General features: G+C 40.8%; 2 protein-coding genes across 2 annotated transcripts; one reads left to right on the plus strand and one right to left on the minus strand.

The window, feature by feature from the left end:
* The first annotated feature begins 1,255 nt into the window (after positions 1 to 1,255).
* On the plus strand, positions 1,256 to 8,882 carry LOC310787407 (sterile alpha motif domain-containing protein 9-like). The gene is made up of 3 exons (XM_083648816.1): positions 1,256 to 1,318; positions 1,426 to 1,466; positions 2,346 to 8,882. The coding sequence occupies exons 2-3, from the start codon at positions 1,442 to 1,444 to the stop codon at positions 6,977 to 6,979; spliced, it is 4,659 nt and encodes a 1,552-aa protein (XP_083504942.1). The 5' UTR covers positions 1,256 to 1,318; positions 1,426 to 1,441; the 3' UTR covers positions 6,980 to 8,882.
* A 3,187-nt stretch (positions 8,883 to 12,069) lies between these two features.
* LOC310787468 (BUB3-interacting and GLEBS motif-containing protein ZNF207-like) lies at positions 12,070 to 18,879 on the minus strand (the record flags this gene model as incomplete). The annotated part of the gene is made up of 11 exons (XM_083648901.1): positions 18,762 to 18,879; positions 18,258 to 18,384; positions 17,982 to 18,120; positions 17,699 to 17,878; positions 17,110 to 17,185; positions 16,488 to 16,558; positions 15,183 to 15,346; positions 14,824 to 14,946; positions 13,550 to 13,777; positions 13,149 to 13,287; positions 12,070 to 12,233 (listed from the first exon to the last, which is right to left on the minus strand). Exons 1-11 carry the CDS (start codon positions 18,800 to 18,802, stop codon positions 12,070 to 12,072), a joined length of 1,452 nt encoding a protein of 483 aa, XP_083505027.1. The 5' UTR covers positions 18,803 to 18,879.
* Between the last annotated feature and the right edge of the window lie 161 nt (positions 18,880 to 19,040).

Here is a 19,040-nt window from a genome sequence, read left to right on the forward strand (position 1 = left end):
CAAAAAAATATTTTTTTTTTTACTTTTTTTCTCCCCGCTCTATCATGCAGAGGTTCGTCCCCTCCCGGGTTGGGAGGGGGTCTACCCCCCCCCAACCCCCCCACCCAAAAAAATATTTTTTTTTTTACTTTTTTCCCCCCCGCTCTATCATGCAGAGGTTCGTCCCGGCCTCGGTGGCCTCGGTGGTCGACCTACCCCCCCCCCCCCCCCCCCCCCACCCATTTTTTTTTCTTTTTGCCAGACCCAGGGGGTCGGCCTACAGGAGGCTTTGTCGGTCTGTCCCTCTTTTCCCCAATTTGTTCCTTCTGGGTCTGGCAGAACCAGGTCTCCTGGTCTTGTTTTCCCATGTGAGACCTTTTTTCTAATGTGAATGAGACTATAAAAGTTTTGTGATAGTGTAGCTGCTACAGTATCTTGATTTTCTGTTATTTCTGTAGCAACACATTTCTTTACATTGTTGCTGGTGCTTTGTTTTGTGAGGCACTTTGTTACCCCGGTTTTGAAAGGTTCTAAATAAATAAAGGCAAGGCAAGTTTATTAGTAGGCTATAGCATATTTCATACACAGAGGCAATTCAAAGTGCTTTATAACATGGATAAAAAGAAAACAGTGTTAACAAGATCCAAAAGGTCACAGTGCAAAATTATTACCATACTTTTACTTTGTGAGTGAAAATATATGCACAATTATATCTTATGCACTAACACTATTTTGAGTGAATTCTGTAAGTGTGTTTTTACTGATTTATATTAATCCTCCTTTTCCTAAAACTATTGAACTAAGTCACAGAACCTCATTGTCGTGTGTGTGTACGAAGGCTGGCTGGCGATAAAAGTCAGTATCCACATGAATGGAGTTTATCAATTGCAGATGTGATCGATTTTGGTTTAAACATTAACAAATCTAAGTCACAGAATATTGTCTCTTGGTCTAAAGACCTCACTGCTGTTTACACGGTACATTAACATAAAAGGCCCTTCCTTACAGAATTCCATCACAGTCAGTGCCAGGGTAAATATTGGACAGGGCTGGGGCCCCCGCATAAAAATGCACTCAAGAGTAAAGTCCTATTTAAAAGGAAATAACAAAAGAAAATACAAGAAAACCACATTTAAATAAAATTTGTGCAGATGAGCGTTTCCCTAGATTTCTTAATTAAAGGAACACTCTGCCGATTTTCAACCAGCTTTGACAAAGTTACAAAGTGTGTAATGGAAAAGAATCGTAATAAAGCTTTTCTGCATTTACAGTATAAGATCACCAGCAGAGATAAGGAAGTTCTGATATGATCAGCAGTGATAAACCAGTGCTCGACAAGGTAAGCGTAATATCTGGTCAGGTTAAAATAATGCTCGTCTAATAAAGGCAAAGATGAAAGTCTAACAAAAATGACAGTTGTGTTCCTCTGTCATCTACTGTCCTTAGGAACATTCATACAAAAATGGAAAGCAGTTCTTCAGAGATGGGTGAGTATTAAATATCACCATATTACTACAGTGTAGTAAAACTAAATTAGTGCATGGTATCAGTCATAGGCACAGAAAATACAATATTTTGTCCAGTAAGTCTTGGGACATTGAGATGCAGTGCCAACTGAGCCTGTTATATACTGTAATGGGATGATGATGATGATGATGATGATAATTCCTGCATGTCCTCCCCTCTCTCTTCCTGCCCTCCAGCTGCTGTCCATCACATCCTATCAAAGGCCAAATGTAAAAATATATATAAAAAAAAATAAGGATATTTCATAATTAGGCTGATAGGCTGTGATAGAGTTAATTTGGTCTCAAAGGATAAGTTTGGTGATTTTGTGTGTGTGTGTGTGTGTATATATATATATATATATATATATATATATATATATATTTTTTTTTTTTCCCAGCTCGAGCAGGAGCCTGGCCATTCACACCAGAAGCGCTATTTTCCGTGCCGGTCACAACTTGTAGCCTACTGACTTCCTGCCTAGCTGCATACAATCACGTGCGGCTCATGCAAAAAATAGATCAGAGGCGGAAACATATCGCTGCTCCTAACCCTAATGACACATGCTCACTCATATTCTATTCAGTAATGTTTACTCGTCTAGTGTTTGTATCGTGTTTGTATTATGTTTGTAACGGCGGTTGATAATCAGGTGTGGAACTCTTCTTCTTGACAAATGCAGGGTTAATAATGTGTTTATCCTGATTGTTCCAGGACTCTATGTCTAACTACAGCATCATGCTGCACACCTAGCTAGGCCTAATGCTAGCTTGGCTAGCATTAAAAGAGATGCACAAAGAGGTGCACTAAAAATCATTGCCATTTACTAGCACTTAATGTTTTAACATTTTATTTCACAGGATGGCAGGGACTGCCCTATGGCCAATGGACGGAATCTCATGTGAGCTCCTGGTTGAGATTCATTGGAATAAAAGAAAACTACATAAAGAAACTGGAAGATGAGGAGGTTACAGGACCTGTTCTAATGAGTCTACAAAGAGAATATTTTAGTGCTACAATTGGAATGAAAGGTGGTCAAATTGAACATCTACTAAAGAAAAGAGATGAACTTCAATCAGAACCAAATAAACGGCAAGAAGAAAGTACATGTGGTAAAACCAGAGATGACAAAGAACAAAAAAACCTGGACGTTTTCAAACAAGAACCACAACCTAATTCACACAAACCTTGTGAAGGCATGGAAAAGAAGAATATCCATATAGAGTGTAATGACAATTTGGCATTAACAGCAGTATCTCCACCTTTCTGTGACTACCGGAAGTTTGATGAGCACGAACAAGACTTCAGATATGTCAAGCACAACGTGCTACCTCCAGAGACTGGAGTTGAAGACATGATTGCTCCATGCCATGAATATAAGTCACTGGAGATCGCACACAAGTTACACTCAAAAAAGCTTAAAACAAAAGTAGCAAGTGAGGTATTAAGATTTGCATGTGCATGCATGAATATGCGAACCAATGGGACAATTCACTTTGGGATTATGGATAAAATCAGTGGTGACTACCGGCATGGTGAAATCATAGGGATACCTATAAAAAATCAGGAGGATTTTGTGGACGCATTGGACTACATTGAAAAATGCTTCAAAGGACCAACTCAACAATGTGATGCCAGAAATTGCATGAGGAACCCAAGATTCATTCAAGTGCTTGACAAGGATGACAATGAGAAAACATGGGTCATTGAATATGATGTTGTCCCAAAAGCAAGTATTGTAAAAGATAAGCTTTACAGTGTCAGTGTTCCAAAATTCTCTGAGAAGGACAAAGTCAAATTTGAAGACAAAGTCCCCTATCACAGAGTGGGGGCTAACACACCACGCATACTTGAAGATGACCTTGTTCTTTTCATTCAAGGACTGAGAGAGAAAGACCAGCAGAGAGAGGAGGCAGAGTCCTCTAGCAAACAAGCTACTGTTGGTTGGAGAGAGGATCAAAAGAGGAAACTCTCCCTCCTACTAACATGTGGAAAAACATACATGGACAACTCCCTGTTTTACATCATTGTTACAAACAAATTCCACCCTGAACATCTTGACAGCATAAGCTTCTTGGTTCACATGAATCTATTCTGTGTGTTTGATTTCGACCCTGATTCAAAGACCTCAGGTCTATGTAGTAAATATAAGGAACACCGGGCTGTAAACCCTCACTTTCTTGATGACTACGCAAATAATGATGGATTGGGCACTACTGACTTCATAAATCGCCTGCAGCTTTTTGACAGAACAAGCTGGATCTTCTGCAATGGACGGAATAACTACCATGGTGGAGAGGCCACATGTGATGAAAAGGACTGGATCAAAACCAGAAAAAAGAAACTGAAAAAGGCAGTGTCAGTCATCTGCAATGAAATCCTTGCCAGGCGTTCCTTTGTAGTCCTCTTCCTGCTTATGTCCCAGGTTGAGCAGCCACTTGTTGAGACATTCCATGAATTCTTTGCAGAGATGAATGGTCATGATGATTTGGCAGTCATATCAGAGTCAAAGGAGAACTACAAAAAATGGTCAAGTCTCGCCCAGGTGTCTTGTAACATGTCTGCACTGAAGGATATCAGCATTGTTGAAATGCCTCTGAGTCACGTTGATGCCACAGTTCAAAGCATTCAGCTGTCAAAGAATCAACCCACAAGGAGATTACCAGTCTTTAATGGAGGCTTGTGCTTCTTAAAATCAGTTGAAGAGGATATGATACATTCTTTGGAAATCATCAGTGTTGACCAGTGTGACGATACAAAACTGGAGATCATGAGCCAAGAGGAAATCAAGAACAAAGAGATGTACTTCTATCGAGGTGGGAAGATAGACTGGATCAACTTCTGGCTTGCTGACAAACAACAGTGTGGGGATATCATCCAGAGAGACGCCTACAAAGATGCAAACAAAATTCTAGACAACATAGTACATCGTAGCAATGCCGTACGATCTATAGAGAGTGTGAACATATATCATCATCCTGGCAGTGGTGGAAGTACGGTGGCACGGCAGATCCTCTGGAGTTGGAAGACAAAAGTACGTTGTGTAGTTGTCAAACAGTCTAAAGAAATGACAACCGTGTGTGAGCATGCAGTGCGACTGAGAGAATATGAAGAGAAAGACAAAAACAACTGTCTGCCAGTGCTCTTGCTGTTGGAGGACTGCAATGCAGATTACATAGATGATCTAAGGCGGGAGTTTGGCAATGTCATTGCAATCAAAAAAATAAGTCCCTCTGTGTTGTGCTTCATCCTGCTCATCTGCAAAAGGTCACACGCTCCAGAAAGAATGTGCAGAGCATCACCATCTCAAACAGTAGCAGTCACACACAAGCTGACAAATGCAGAAAAGGCTTTGTTCTCAAAGAAGCTTGAGCAACTTCAACTGCAATTTGAACCAGACTTCATCCTCACTTTTGTACTGATGAGTAAAGAGTTTGAGTCAAGTTATGTTGAAGACTTTGTCAAAAACCTTCTGCATAAAATCGATCATTCATCACCTATCACGCGTCTCATGAGATTTGTGGCTCTCTTGAATTGCTACGTTCATGATTCATACATATCTGTGTCACACTGTGAGGCGTCCCTTGGCCTAACTCTGCATGTGGATAGAACTCGTTACCATACATTTGTGGATCATCTCAGCGATGAAGCTAGGCTTGTTTTCATCCACCTAAGAGAAAGTTCAACAAACATATCGTCAATACGGATAATTCATCCACTGGTGGCAAAGGAAATTCTGATTCAGCTCTCTATAAATTTGCCTCAGAGTGACATCACCATGGACCTAATTAGTGACAAGCGGCTAATCAATCATAGGTTCGGCAGAGATGAGTTTTTGATGTTCATCAGAGCTCTTTTCATCAGACGCAACAAAAAAAGCAGAGGAGATCCTGAAGACACAACATTTTCCCCTCTTATTGAGCATGTCATCACCGAAAGAGATGGTGTTCAGAAAGCTGTGGATCTCATGGAAGCAGCTTACATATCCCTGGGAAAAGATGCATTTGTGGCACAACAGCTTGCCCGTCTGCTTTACACAAATTTAAGGTTCGAAGAGGCCTTAAAATGGGCAGAAGAAGCCAAATCTCTTCTTCCAAATGATACATTCGTCCTTGACACACTGGGACAAGTTTACAAGAAGTGGTTTTACCACTTGTATGACACCCTTGAGGAAAAGGAACCAACGCCTGAAAGAGCTGTTGATATCATTGGCACTGCTGTCAAAGGAATTTCAGCCTTCCGAGCCTCAGAAAAAACACCAAAAAAAGAGACAGTCAGTCTCAACAGTTCATACCAAGGGGAAGTAGATGTTGGCTGTAGGCTGTTAAACTTATTGTCAGTGGTAGATGTTTTTTCAAACAATACTGGAAATTCAGAGTTGAAGAAGTACTTGTTAACAGAGTACATTCCAGCTGAAGTGAAAAAACCCTGGCAGAAGTTTCATCCTCACTTGAAAGGATTACAAAAGAGCTTGTACCATGCACTTGAGTGCATTTCTGAGGACCTCAGCTACTTTCAAACAGATATCAGTGAAGAGGATGAAGAACTTGATGCAAGGGATCCAGAACAACTATACAATCCCAGAGAATGGCTGACAAGGAAGAGTGCTGTATATGCTGGCTTTTTTTGTAATATACTGGATGAGGGCAACAACATGGCTGACAGCAAACATGCTGAAATGGCCTGTCCAGCTGAAAGGCTTACCCCATTCCAAAGGCAGATGAAGACTTACCAGCTTGGAGGAGGAAATGTTACAACCATCCTCTCATTACTTTATGATAAGAAACCAGAGAGAGCAGGAAAAAAGCTTGAGACAATCATTGGCATGTACCCAGGAAACCTGAGAAGGACTGACCTTGACCAGACAGAGCTTACAAACTTCATCTTTTGTCAAATAGCTCTCAACTGTACTTTGCCTGGCTCATCAAAGCTACTGTCCCTTCAAAAGCTTCAATATCTCAGCATGAAATTTAATACAAAGGGGAAAAACATATCATCAGCAAGTGCTCTCTTTCTTCTCTCCCTTCTGTTTTGGCCCGAGACAAGCGATGAAGAACTCAATTCTGGTAGTTGTCAGAATCTTGTATCAGCCATTGATGCACTTCAGAGACTCTTTGTGCAGAAAATCCAACATGTCTCTCCAAGGAAAAGCAGAAAAGTGACCCACTTCTTTCTGGCGAAGGCACGTGGGCTTAACAAGATCGTCCACAGAAGTGCTATCGAAAAGCACATTAAAGGTACTCTAAGTGAAAGAAAACTGAAGTGGCTCGGAGGAGAAGTATGGAAAACCAAGGAGGTTGTCCAGTCATTGGAACGTGTTGATGGATGGACAGAAAATGGAAACTTGTTTGTCAGAGGAGGAACCAGAGACAGCAAGATTAGGGTCTATCCTCGATATTCTGCATCCCTGCCAAATGCAAATGAAAACGTCACCTTCTACTTGGGCTTTTCGTTTGATGGAGTGGTTGCCTTTGACATTCAAGTCATGGAATAATGTTCTACCCATACTTCTAATCCAACAAATATAAAAATGTTGCTAAACTACAATGACCATTAGGCAGCAAGACTTAACTCGAGGCAACCTACCCTACAGATTCAGAAGACAAATGTAAAAGCAGTCTTTGCATTAGCATTTTCAGAGCAAACAATCAATTCAATTATGTAATTCTGGCCGGACATCAAGAAAACACAGTAAGGAAATTGAGATTTTCAAGATTAATTTTCTCAACATCAAAGCTGAGGATATTAATGAAGATGATGTGCAGAGAGGGGGTGCTGCAGGTGCTTGAGCCCCTCCCTCTTTATCCTGTTATGTGACCAGCCTCCTCCTCTTCCCTCGCTCTCTCCCCCTCCCTCTGGGGTTCCTGCTCTCTCTTGCTTCTGGTTACCTGAGCAGGAGCACTTGGAGCAAATTAGGCCTGGCTAGGCTTAAATGGAGGCAGGAGCAGAGAGCTGTAGAGCTGTAGTTCACACACAGCAGCGCCGTGGTAACTTAATTTTCTGTTGTTACTTATTTGTTATTTTAGTTTTAGGCTGGAGTCCCCGGTAGTCCTATTTTCGGTTTATCAATGGTTTAGCTTTTTGTTGTTCTTTAGGTTTACACTGGCTTCAACGGCTCAAAGGAGTTGGCCCAGGCACTTTTTGTTCAGTTTGGCCGGATCTCCAGTCCTTTTGGTTTGTATTGTTTGTTATTTTGAATATTTTGATTATATTCTTGTATTTTTGCAATCCTTCTCTAGCGTCCTTTAATATGTTTTGGTCTTCTGTTGAGCCGTTTATTCTTGTGTTTTGAAGACTGTAACAGTCCTTACAGGCGGCCAAAGTGCCTATTTTTTGTGATACTGTGTGTATATTATACTTTAATCTAGTTATTAAGACTGTTGAAAATCCTGACTCATAGGGATTAAGTCTTGCGGAGCATCTGATTGATTGGCAGTCTGTAAATAAATGGCTGCTGCGGCTGGGACCGCTCCTCTGCATTTTTTGTCGAGGATATGTTGATTATTTTAAGTTTATTTTTCAAATGTCCAGTAAAAGTTTATTTTTTCAAATGTATAATATACTTTATTTCCTTTGTTTACAATTTTCTTATTGCTATAGTAAACTTGAATCGTTCTTTTTTAGGCCTATCTATATTTTTAGGCTTGATTCCTAATTGAATTATTATTTGTAGGCCTATATACTGTAGATTTGCTGATTAGTGTGAATATTGGAATTTTTGTATTCAGTTTCTTGTAAAATATTGTATTGCTAGTACAAATATTTCCTATGTTTTAGAAAACCAAAGTATGCCTAATATAAAGAACCAAATATCAATAGGATGTGATCATACTTTTTTTATTAAGGCAAAATTCAATGAGTGGATGAGAACAGATACAGTAATTTCTTAGTGTTTATTTTATTGTTTGCCTGCTTGACATTGCATGTCTGCATTCTGCACTAATTTCTTATGTTCTATTAAATGTGCTGTATAGTTAGTCTGCCATGTTATTTGTCTTCCATCGAAGACCATATTGGACACTTTTTGTCACCTAAGCCCACCATACACCTGAGAAGCCTGTCTTCAGTGCCTGATGGCCACCTGCTGTCTGACATAGGCTACAAGGTGTGTGTTGCGGTGTGGACTAAGTATTTTTTGATAACTGTTTAATGTGGTCTCAGCCAGCTTTAGTTCTGTTTTCTTGTAAGATTATGTAAGATGGGCAACTTTGTTTTCACTTCCTTGGAAGCATTGTAGGGGTGTTTCTCCCTTTTTTTCCTCCCGTTTTCAGTTAGCAAGGGAGATTAGAAGTGTACTGCATTTAACCTTTTTTGGGCAGTTTAGAGTTTTTCACTTAGGCAGTAGCCTTTACTCCAAAGTCTGGTTAAATTATCTTGTGTACTGTAATAAACCTCCTGATTTAATTCCAACTTCTGACTTATCATTTTCCCCTCAACCATACTGTTATTGCTTCCATTTTTCCTGGACCATTCTTGGGTTGTAACAAGCAAGTTAAAGTTGTGCATTCAATTGTTAAACGCATCCATCCTCCTCATGTGTTCTCAGTTTTTATTTATCATACCAATTCTGGTCCTGATCTCTGTTGCAACACAGCAGTGGTAATGTCAGCCACTGATTCATCTAAACGTGCCATAAACAAGCAAGATGACAGGCAGCCAGAGGAAGGATATCTTTATCCAATAACCCAAAGACAAAAGGGAGGATGGAAATATTAAAAATCCAGATAGGTCATTGTAAATAATTGTGCATTATTGGAACTTGCTTGTTTATACTTTTATCCCTCATGCAACACAAATGTTTTGAATAGTTCAAGTCATTTTCAGTTCATTGTAATGTTTTGTTTCCTGTGCATTTTGAAAATGTTCTGAGAAGTGTAATGGAATTCCTTGGACAAAGTAATTTCAGTTACAAAAGGGTCTCGCAACAGCTACTTATAAAAATGTAATTATAACACTGCTGATATATATATATATATATATATAACCAATGATATCAAAGAGGCTCTGAAGCCTTAGCTTTACAATATTTTAATCAGATATAGCAACAATTATGTAACATTCTTAATTCTAATTGATGAGAATGTGGTGGGAAATGACACAAAGCCATACCAGAGTTTATGAACTGGTTTATTGAAAGAATACAGTGAAGATCTAGACCTCAGCATACACATCACAAATACAAGCATAATGGAGGGACTTTGCAGGTGACATCCTAAAACTAAAACTCATGGGTAAGCAGTAATTGCAATCCTTGCTAGTCTACACTCTCCTTTCAAAATGCTCATGAAATAATGACAAGTAACAGAATATTACATTTGAAGCCTTTTCATGACAGTGCAGTCTTCAGCAAGTGAACAGTGTTTTTAGAGATCAAGTCAAGTGAGTATAGTAGGTCGTTGAGCGGCATCTAGTAAACTGTATAATTTGATATATTTCTTACAGTGGAGAGAATGGCAGAAAATGCTGACTGGCTTGGAATACTTAAGACAGATGTGATATTGACTCTGCATGTAATACTTATATATGATAATGATATTGTTTTACCATTAGTGTAAAAGGCTTATAAATGGTAGCCTGGTAAAACATACTGATTACATGAACTCACTTTCTGTTTGGTTAATGACAGAATGTGAGGTCACATGGTCAGTATGGTTTACCAGTAGGCTATATATAAATGGTGGGAGGTTCATTTGATGTTTTCCTATACACCACCTGTTAGAGAATGGAATTTCCACTCTCATAGCATCAATTATGCATATGCAATTATTAGGCAACTATTAGCTTATTGAATAGGAAATGGCATGGAACTTCTATTTTCTCCAACACCACCCTTTCAACAAGATCCCAGATGTGTGCACACAAAACAGATGTCCTGTCCAGGGACATTCCAGCAGAGGTACTTACAGCTGTAACTAACCTGTTACTGGTAGGGACTCTCCTTCATGTAAGTAGTTAAATTCAAATCATCAACTGAGGAAAGCTGATGAAACAAACAGGATTAAGCAGTAAAAGCATTTATGAAGGCTCATTGTACATCACGAACCTGCCAAAGCACTTGTATATCTGGCTGTAAGTGACAGGCTGTTGATAGTGTGTGCTGTTACGCTGTATGTGGGAATCCAACAAATGATTTAACCTTATTGAACAAACCATCAATGTTTAAAGTAGTGAACTGAAATGACTATAAGACTAGTTAACGTCCGAGGCTTCTGAAAGAGTGTAACTTTTATTAATGATCCATAGATGAAAACAGAGCTTCTTGGTGCTCTACCAAAACAAGAATGGAGAATACAGGTTCAAAGACACATAAGAGCATTACAGAAAATAATAGTTATTGTTTTTCCATGAGCTAACATGCCTGAAGAAAATGGTGCCTAAACGCAACAATACAAACAAGGGCCTTCACCAAACCTGCTGCAAGTTTGGGGACATTGAGATCCAACAGCATGAAAGCTGTGAGGGCCCCTGGTAATGAATGAGAAGACAGAAAATGGTGAGACTTGCCTCAGGCTGAAACAGGGCTACACTGAGACAGGGCCTCAGCCAGTCCCCCATGGCATTGCTACAGGGAGAAGAGAAACCAGGGTTTTAGCACTACAACCACTAGCACCCACAAAGTTCTGCAGCTATACAATGCACTCAGTGTGTTAAAGGCCAACAGCCTAGTGCCATGTAGAGAGCATCAATCCAGCAATCAATAGATGTAGCTAACATACCACTAATAATCAAATGAAAAGGAAAAAAAAAACATTTACAAACATTTTCATTTTCAACTTAACAAAAGGCTAAAAACACAGATACAACAAATTGGTAACAACTGAGTTTGTATTTTTCCAGTTGATCCTCAAGACATCAAAATGCAGCAACACTGGAGTCATTTAGACTACAGTGCATGACTGGAGGATAAACCTGCTGTGATCTGTCTTTCCCCCCCGCAAAGAACAGTCTTATTGTTTCAGCACATTTTATTACAATACAGTTGTACAACATTACATGAACCAGTTTATTTAAGAAGCATAATGTAATTAATATATTTAGGAGTTAGGGTAGTCTTTGCTAAATAAATTTGGAGAAGCATAACATAAAACAGAGAGAATGCATAAACAGTTATCTGAAGCCCTCACCAAACAAAGTTGGGGACGCAAAGTCCAACAGCACCTATGTGCTGTGAAGGCCTCACTGCTTTTCTTAGAACAATAATGTATTTACGAAAACTTGCCTTGATAAAAGGTGGGTACTGCTCATGTAACTCCAGGGCCTTCACAACATTACGAACCATATCTACTACACTTCTACACACCTAAATGGAACATGAGAAGGAAAAGAAAGCCACAGAACAAGGATGGTTTGCAACATTTCATAGTCTTGGTTAGGTACAATGTAAATATGATGTCCCATGCACTGTGTGATATGCTTCAATAGCGCTCATTTTGCTGTTTATTCAGTGTCGCTTCCTCATAGCACAGTAGTAGAATGTACAGTATGTTGTGGTGCTATGTTACCAATACTGGTTTGTCTACTGGCAGTTGAGGGCAATAGAAAACAGTTGAGTGTCCAAACCTATAGAAGAGAGGAGCACAGGCTTCAGTAGCGGCCTCCAGGAGACATGACAGGGGGTCTCATGCCCATGGGTAGCCGCGGCGGGGCTCCCTGGTACCCCAGGGGAACCATTGGGGGGCCCTGCCCGTATGGAGGCATCCCTCCTGGCATGTAGCCCGGCATGCCCTGGGGTGGACCACCGTACTGGCCTGCAAGAACACATGAGTTTGTTGGCTTTTTAGTAATCCTAATAATATAACTTTAAAAAACATCTATCCTTTACTTCCTAAAACATATTCTTATCTGGTATTGTATTGTCAATTATAGAAACACAGGAAGATACATTTAGGTAATGATATTCTGGGGGTGGCAAGGTGGTCTAGAGGTTAGAGAGACCATCCTGTAGCAATGGTTCGAGTCCCACAGCAGCCTATGTCCACCCTGTCGAAGTGTCCTTGAGCAAGACACTGAACCAACTAAGTCACTCTGGATAAGAGCGCTGACTCGATGCCTAAAATATGAAAAGCTATTGAACTAGAGACTAGAGATTGCACTAAAGAGCGTTACAGGTCTTTTGTGCCCACTGCAATTAGCATATATAATAAGTCACGTACATGCAGAGAGAGCAGACTCCTCCTTTCACTCCCTCTCCCTCTCTCCTCCACACCCCTCCCATAGATACGCTGGTGAACCCTCATTTCATCATTGCTGTTGCTGTATGTCACTTTATAATGTTAATGATGTTGCACAATGTCCATTTTGGCCACATAGAACATGTGTGCTTGCTACAGCTGTTAATTACAGGTGCAATTTCTTTTCTTATCTTATTTTATTTAACGTTATTGTAGATAGGATAACTTAAATGCTGTGCTTTCTTGACATGTTTCTGACATGGTATCTATGTCTGACATATTTTTGACATTGGCTTTTTCTTTTGTGTGTTTTTTACTGAGATGTACTGACATTGGCTTCTGCTGTAACACAAGAATTTCCCCCAGGGGGTTAATAAAGTACTCTATCTATCTATCTATCTATCTATCTATCTATCTATCTATCTATCTATCTATCTATCTATCTATCTATCTATCTATCTATCTATCTATCTAGAGGTAGATGCTGCATACCAGGCATGGGATGCCTCATGCCTGGCTGCTGAGGGGCCACCATGCCCCCCATGGGACCCACTGGTGGGGCAGAAACAGTGGCCTGGCTTTGGCGGGGAATATTACGCTGGTACCTGGACAACTGAGCCCGCAACTCTTCCTACAGGACACAGAGAGCAAAAAGACAAAGAGACAAAATTAGACAGCGAAATTCTGCAGATCAACAGGGTGAAAACAAAGAGGTAGTAATAAGGAGGCAAGCAAATTAATAAATAATGTATGTGATTCAAGAAAAATCTTTTATTGAAATCGTCATGGCACTAACAGCTACAGTATAATACACTTGGTATCATTAACAGACTGTTGAGTAGCCACTTACTGTAGAAACTAGAAAGAGAGACAGTTCCAGCTGGGCTACTTACCAGTGAGATATCCTCATCAGGGTGGATCAACTTACTGGTTGCACTGGAGGTGGTGAGGAGGGCAGGCTTACTGGTCACAGTAGAGGGAGGTTTGGAGACAGTGCTGCTGCCAGCATTGGGGCTGGCCACTGAAGCAGCAGCCTGAGTGTAGGCCGGGAACGTCGGCTTTGAGGGATCAGAGGAGGTAGAGGGGGTTGGGTGGGGGGACCCTGCCCCTGTCGGCTGGCTCTGAGGGGGGAGAGAGGAAAACACATCAGAGACAGACTCTGCTAAAAGACATTGATATTTCACTGGGGAACAGATAAAGTAGTCCTAATCATGCTTTAAGGTTACTCCCTGCATGGCTGTGTGAGAGTGATATTTGGTCCCCTTTATGCCTGGCATTAATATGCAAATCACCAAAAATGTGTCTCCAGCATGCAAATGTGTTTCTTTCCCGAAATGGAGAGTGCACCCATCACTTCCTCTTGCAACATTGACATCATTTAAAACAGAGTAAACACTTCTCCTCACTTGTTGCCCATCCACAGGTATCCTGCAGGTATGCTACTATTCATGCTGCCTCCCCCCTGATATATTTGCATGTCCATCCTGATTGGATCTGTGAGCAAAGGTTTATTTACATATTTTCCATGTGGAATGGAGACACATCACATTTATATTTTGTTGCTAATGTGGCCCAGTGCATCTCTAAACATCTCCAAAGGTGGTTAGCGATGAATTGACACATTTTTGCTCTAACTGATTACAATCGTATCCCCTTGGGGACGTGTTAATGTCAGGTGTATAAAAGGGCCTTAGTTGTCAATGCACCAATTTCACTTTTCTTACACAGATAAGAGAGCAACTTAATCAAGTCTGACAGAAGTCTCAGATATTCTTTCAAGCCTGCAAGAAAAAGAAATCCCCAAAAGCATGCTGTGCCATTTTGCCCTGTCCCAATTCAGAAATCAGTGGCTCACTTTACAAATCTGCACAAGAACCATCTGTGTGATGGAACTTTTGGTTTGTTCAAAAGCTGAGAAAGTGTCAATGGTGTTCTGTAAATGCAGATTTGTAGTAAAAGAGAAAAAAAAGCAGAATTCTTTGAAAGTAGTTTCTACACGCATAGATCAACTTCAGCATCTCTTGTTAAAACAGCTCCAGCACGTAAATAAATATAATTAAACTGTCCAATCTGCCCTACTACTTTATAAGCAAACTATATACAATTGAGTGCATGCCAATTGTAAAGCTGTAGTTTGTCAGAGTGGGGCAGGCAGACAGCTGCGTACTTGTGACGTGCTAGGGAACAGAGCTTTAGAGGAGGCGGACTGAGAGTCCGCACTCGACGAGCCTGTACTGGCACTTGTACTTGTACTGGTACTTGTACTTGTGCTTGTGACCCGACTCCCCATCTGCAGCACAGGAAAAGAGTAAAGAATAGGAAAGGTAAAATCTCATGCAGTTAAAATAATCGCTCAGTCAGTCACGTCTCTTTTATGTGCACGGAACAACAATACTCAGATATCCCTTAGTCAAGATGAGAGGACTGTAGTGTTTCGTCTCAAATGTGACCCGTCAGAAACCTGGAGGTTGGAGGGAAATTGAGATGCTGCTGAAATAAATGATATGACAAAGAGTGTGACGGTACCTGTCCAGCACTGGGGAACAGAGGCTTGGTGACAGCAGGCTGGGCGGAGGGGGCAGTGGCTGCAGGCATGGCAGGTCGAGCCAGCATGGCAGGTCCTGCAGCGGGGGGGCCCTGAATCATGTGTGTCATCATGCCTGGACGGTGACCCCCTGGAGGAGGCATGCCTGTCATACAACATGGCAGGACAGATTAACTATAGCCAAGAGCTGGGCGATATACTGCATCTTTATGTGTGTGTAAACACACAAACAAACATATTGTGATAGACTAGAGATGCTCTGGGATTTCGGTCATTGTAATATCGTGATATAGCATAAATGTTGTGTTTTCCTGTTCTTAAAGGCTATGTTACAGTTATCTTTTTCAGTTATACAATTTTCTGACCTTGTTTGACTGTTCTAATGTTCTAGAGTGAAATGAACAATGAGTGTCTCGACCTGCTTTGCCATAATCTCCACATTAGTCTACTAATGGTCATCTAATTACAAAATTTTCTGAGGTATAAATATCTTCTGAAAGTACTAATAGTCATCTCCAAAATATTGTATTATCGATATTATAATGCTGGCTATTATTAATAGGCTTCGGGCTCCTGACCCGAATAAATGCCTTTGATGGCGGATACTGGCGGTGTTACACCCAACTATGAACCCCATAATGATTTTGTTTCCCCTTCCGGTCAAACTCGCCCGTGGGCACAGCTTTTACTGTAACACTGGTGTGAGAAAGATTCACCCCGCTTACACGGCGTCAAGAGTTTAGGAACTGGATTACTATTTCCTGAGGACAAGTGACTTGTGGACGTGTGCAGGTTGAGTGGTGGGTGGTGAAAACAAAATCCTTCACGTTTGAGTGACAGGCTGCCCGCCCCGCTGTAATGAGTCCAATCCCGTATCGATAAAAGCTGCTGGACCAGCGTTTGAGCCGTGCCATGGAGCTGTGCTATGGACCTTTTCTGATGGGAGATTGTTGCTTTTTTCTGCTTCCTGGTTTTGTTAGACAATCGTGGTCGATCCTGTACACCTTTAGACGTGCTGTACTATTTCACAAGGTGAGTAAGAGAGCCATCCATCACATGACGGTGAAAACACTTCCAATGACGTCAATGGCGGGGAATGAGTTAATTTCCCCTAAATTGATTTAGCAACTTTTAATACTTTTCCAGACCTCATGGATACCCTGTAAAATGCATATGAAAATGATTTAAAAAAATCATGCATAGAATTACTGTATATGATGTGTATTATGTTTCGTAATGAAGTATATGATGAAGGACTATACTGGTATGTGTTGGGATGTGGGTACCTGGTGGCATGCCTGGCATCATTGGAGGCATCCCTGGACCCAGAGGCATCATCCCACCCATTGGCATCATCCTGAATACATGGTGAAATATATATATATATTGATGAGATTACAGGCAGGTTTCCATGTTGCCAGACACTCTTGACAGTTTGAGCCTCCCCGCCGGCAAAACAAGCAGTTTTATTAGCGAACGTGTGTATTGATGATGCGGTGCGAGCTTGCCCTGTACAGTACACTGTGTAGCTGTTTGAGCACATTGCTCGAGCTGTAAACAAGGCTATCTCGGTGAGTACTCGACCAATTTGAAAAAAATATGTCACGATGAGTCCCTTAGACACATACAGTGTGGAAAATAGGGTCCAGGTTGAAAAAAAAACGAAATTCTCCTTTAAGCTCTCCAACAAAATTACATGATTTGTAATGACATTTTTAAATGGTTGTTGTTTACATTCTAGCAAAGATGTCATCGCTAGAACAATTTGTCTGAAATAAACATATGTATGCAGTCATGCACAAGAAATTGTGATTTAACTTGTATTTACGACATTGTATCTTGAACCGCATATTGCATCGTAAGAGAAGCACATCATCCCATCCCTCAAATCCAATGGCATCTCCTCACCCTGGTGGCATGCCTGGCATTACAGGGGGCATCCCTGGCATCATTCGTGGCACACCTGGCATCATTGGAGGCATTCCTGAGACAAAGACATATTACATAGGTATTATCACATGTACAGTATTACCCAAATAGTGTATGAAACAGGTTTATTACACGTGTATTATCACATGTATTACCCACATACTGTATGAAACAGGTTTATTACACGTGTATTATCACATGTATTACCCACATACTGTATGAAACAGGTTTATTACACGTGTATTATCACATGTATTACCCACATACTGTATGAAACAGGTTTATTACACGTGTATTATCACATGTATTACCCACATACTGTATGAAACAGGTTTATTACACGTGTATTATCACATGTATTACCCACATACTGTATGAAACAGGTTTATTACACGTGTATTATCACATGTATTACCCACATACTGTATGAAACAGGTTTATTACACGTGTATTATCACATGTATTACCCACATACTGTATGAAACAGGTTTATTACACGTGTATTATCACATGTATTACCCACATACTGTATGAAACAGGTTTAAGAAAACCCATCACTGCTTCCCACCTGAGTAGCTGCCTGGTGGCATCCCTGGAGCCCCAGCCACAGGAGGCATGCCAGGCTGGGTCATAGGGGGGATGTAGCCTGCCTGGGGCTGGGCAGCAGCAGGCTGCTGGAAGGAGGGACCAGGCTCGTCAGATTCATACTCATCTGAGTCGTCCTGGTTCTGCTTCTTCTTCTGAGACTCTGACACACAGAGAACAGAATCCATCAGAATAGACTAGAATCATTTGAGCCTGCAAAATAAACACATCACAATGTTAATGAGGTGTTCTTGTAGTAGTAATACCTTGGGTTTTTTGCTCGAGTACTTTCCTTCTCTCTTCTATGTCTTTCTCTGGAATACCCTCCATGCCATAGATTTCCAGTTCAATGTCTGTTCTTCCAGGTATTGCATTTGGAACTCCATCGATGGTCTCTTTATGTACCTATAAGAGTTGATCAGTAAGTGTCATGATCAATATTGACATGTCAATTAGCAGGGAATATGGCCATTAGTAAATGCATGAATGGAATACAATGGAAAACAGCATTTGCATTATGTTTGCATGGCTGGTTTACTCACCTGCATACAGTGGATTGCCAGCCCGGGGCCAGTGTACAGCTTTTTATGGCAGATGTGACATTTGAAGTGTTTGGCCTTCTGATGCTGAATGAGAATCTTTTCATCATCAAAATCTCTGTTGCAATACCTGAGTTCACAGTTTAGGAAATTGTTTGGTCTGATGACTCTGTCCCTGATTGAACAGTATAAGTTACATGACCGCTGCATTTGACTTAAATGTGATTCAAAAATGGTCAAGCAAATAGCATGTTTTCTTTGTTTTGTTGAAATAGGACAACCATCGCGTGTCTTTAATAACGTAGCGTTACGTTTCATCCAGAGCTGGACAGTAAACTTCTGCAACACTAGCAACATGAGGATAAATGTGATGCTACAGTCTAGCCTACCGCAACATTAGCTAACTTTACAAGAGAATGAGATAAACCAACGCTGTCTACAAAATGACCAATTTGTACAGGAGTTTGTTTGCCTTACTAATGTACGAGACAAGTTGGAAAAAGATACCAGCACCAAGGCTTCATTTGCTTTTTCTTCTTTCTTCCCATGCTTTGTTCTGTCAATTTACTGCCACAGATGAAATAACACAACAGCCGATCTGAAGATGGAGTCAGTCAGCTCGCCAACACCAACATCCCACAAGACTTTGCGGCGTGGATATGAGATAATGCGCCCTCTGGCGGCGCAACAAACGACTGCTTATTTACCCGAAGAAGCAGTCAGGAACTCGCCGCGTACTAGTAGTGTACTGTGTGGAATACTAACTAAACCACTAAAGGAAACAAA

The sequence above is a fragment of the Poromitra crassiceps genome, assembly GCF_964638095.1.
Source record: "Poromitra crassiceps genome assembly, chromosome: 13".
NCBI lineage: Eukaryota > Metazoa > Chordata > Actinopteri > Beryciformes > Melamphaidae > Poromitra > Poromitra crassiceps.

Bases quoted from the DNA above. Each gene is read 5' to 3' on its own strand.
- LOC310787407 (XM_083648816.1), top strand. From the start codon at position 1,442: ATGGAAAGCAGTTCTTCAGAGATGG. The intron at 1,467-2,345 runs GTGAGTATTAAA...TTTATTTCACAG, and splicing joins AAGCAGTTCTTCAGAGATGG to GATGGCAGGGACTGCCCTAT.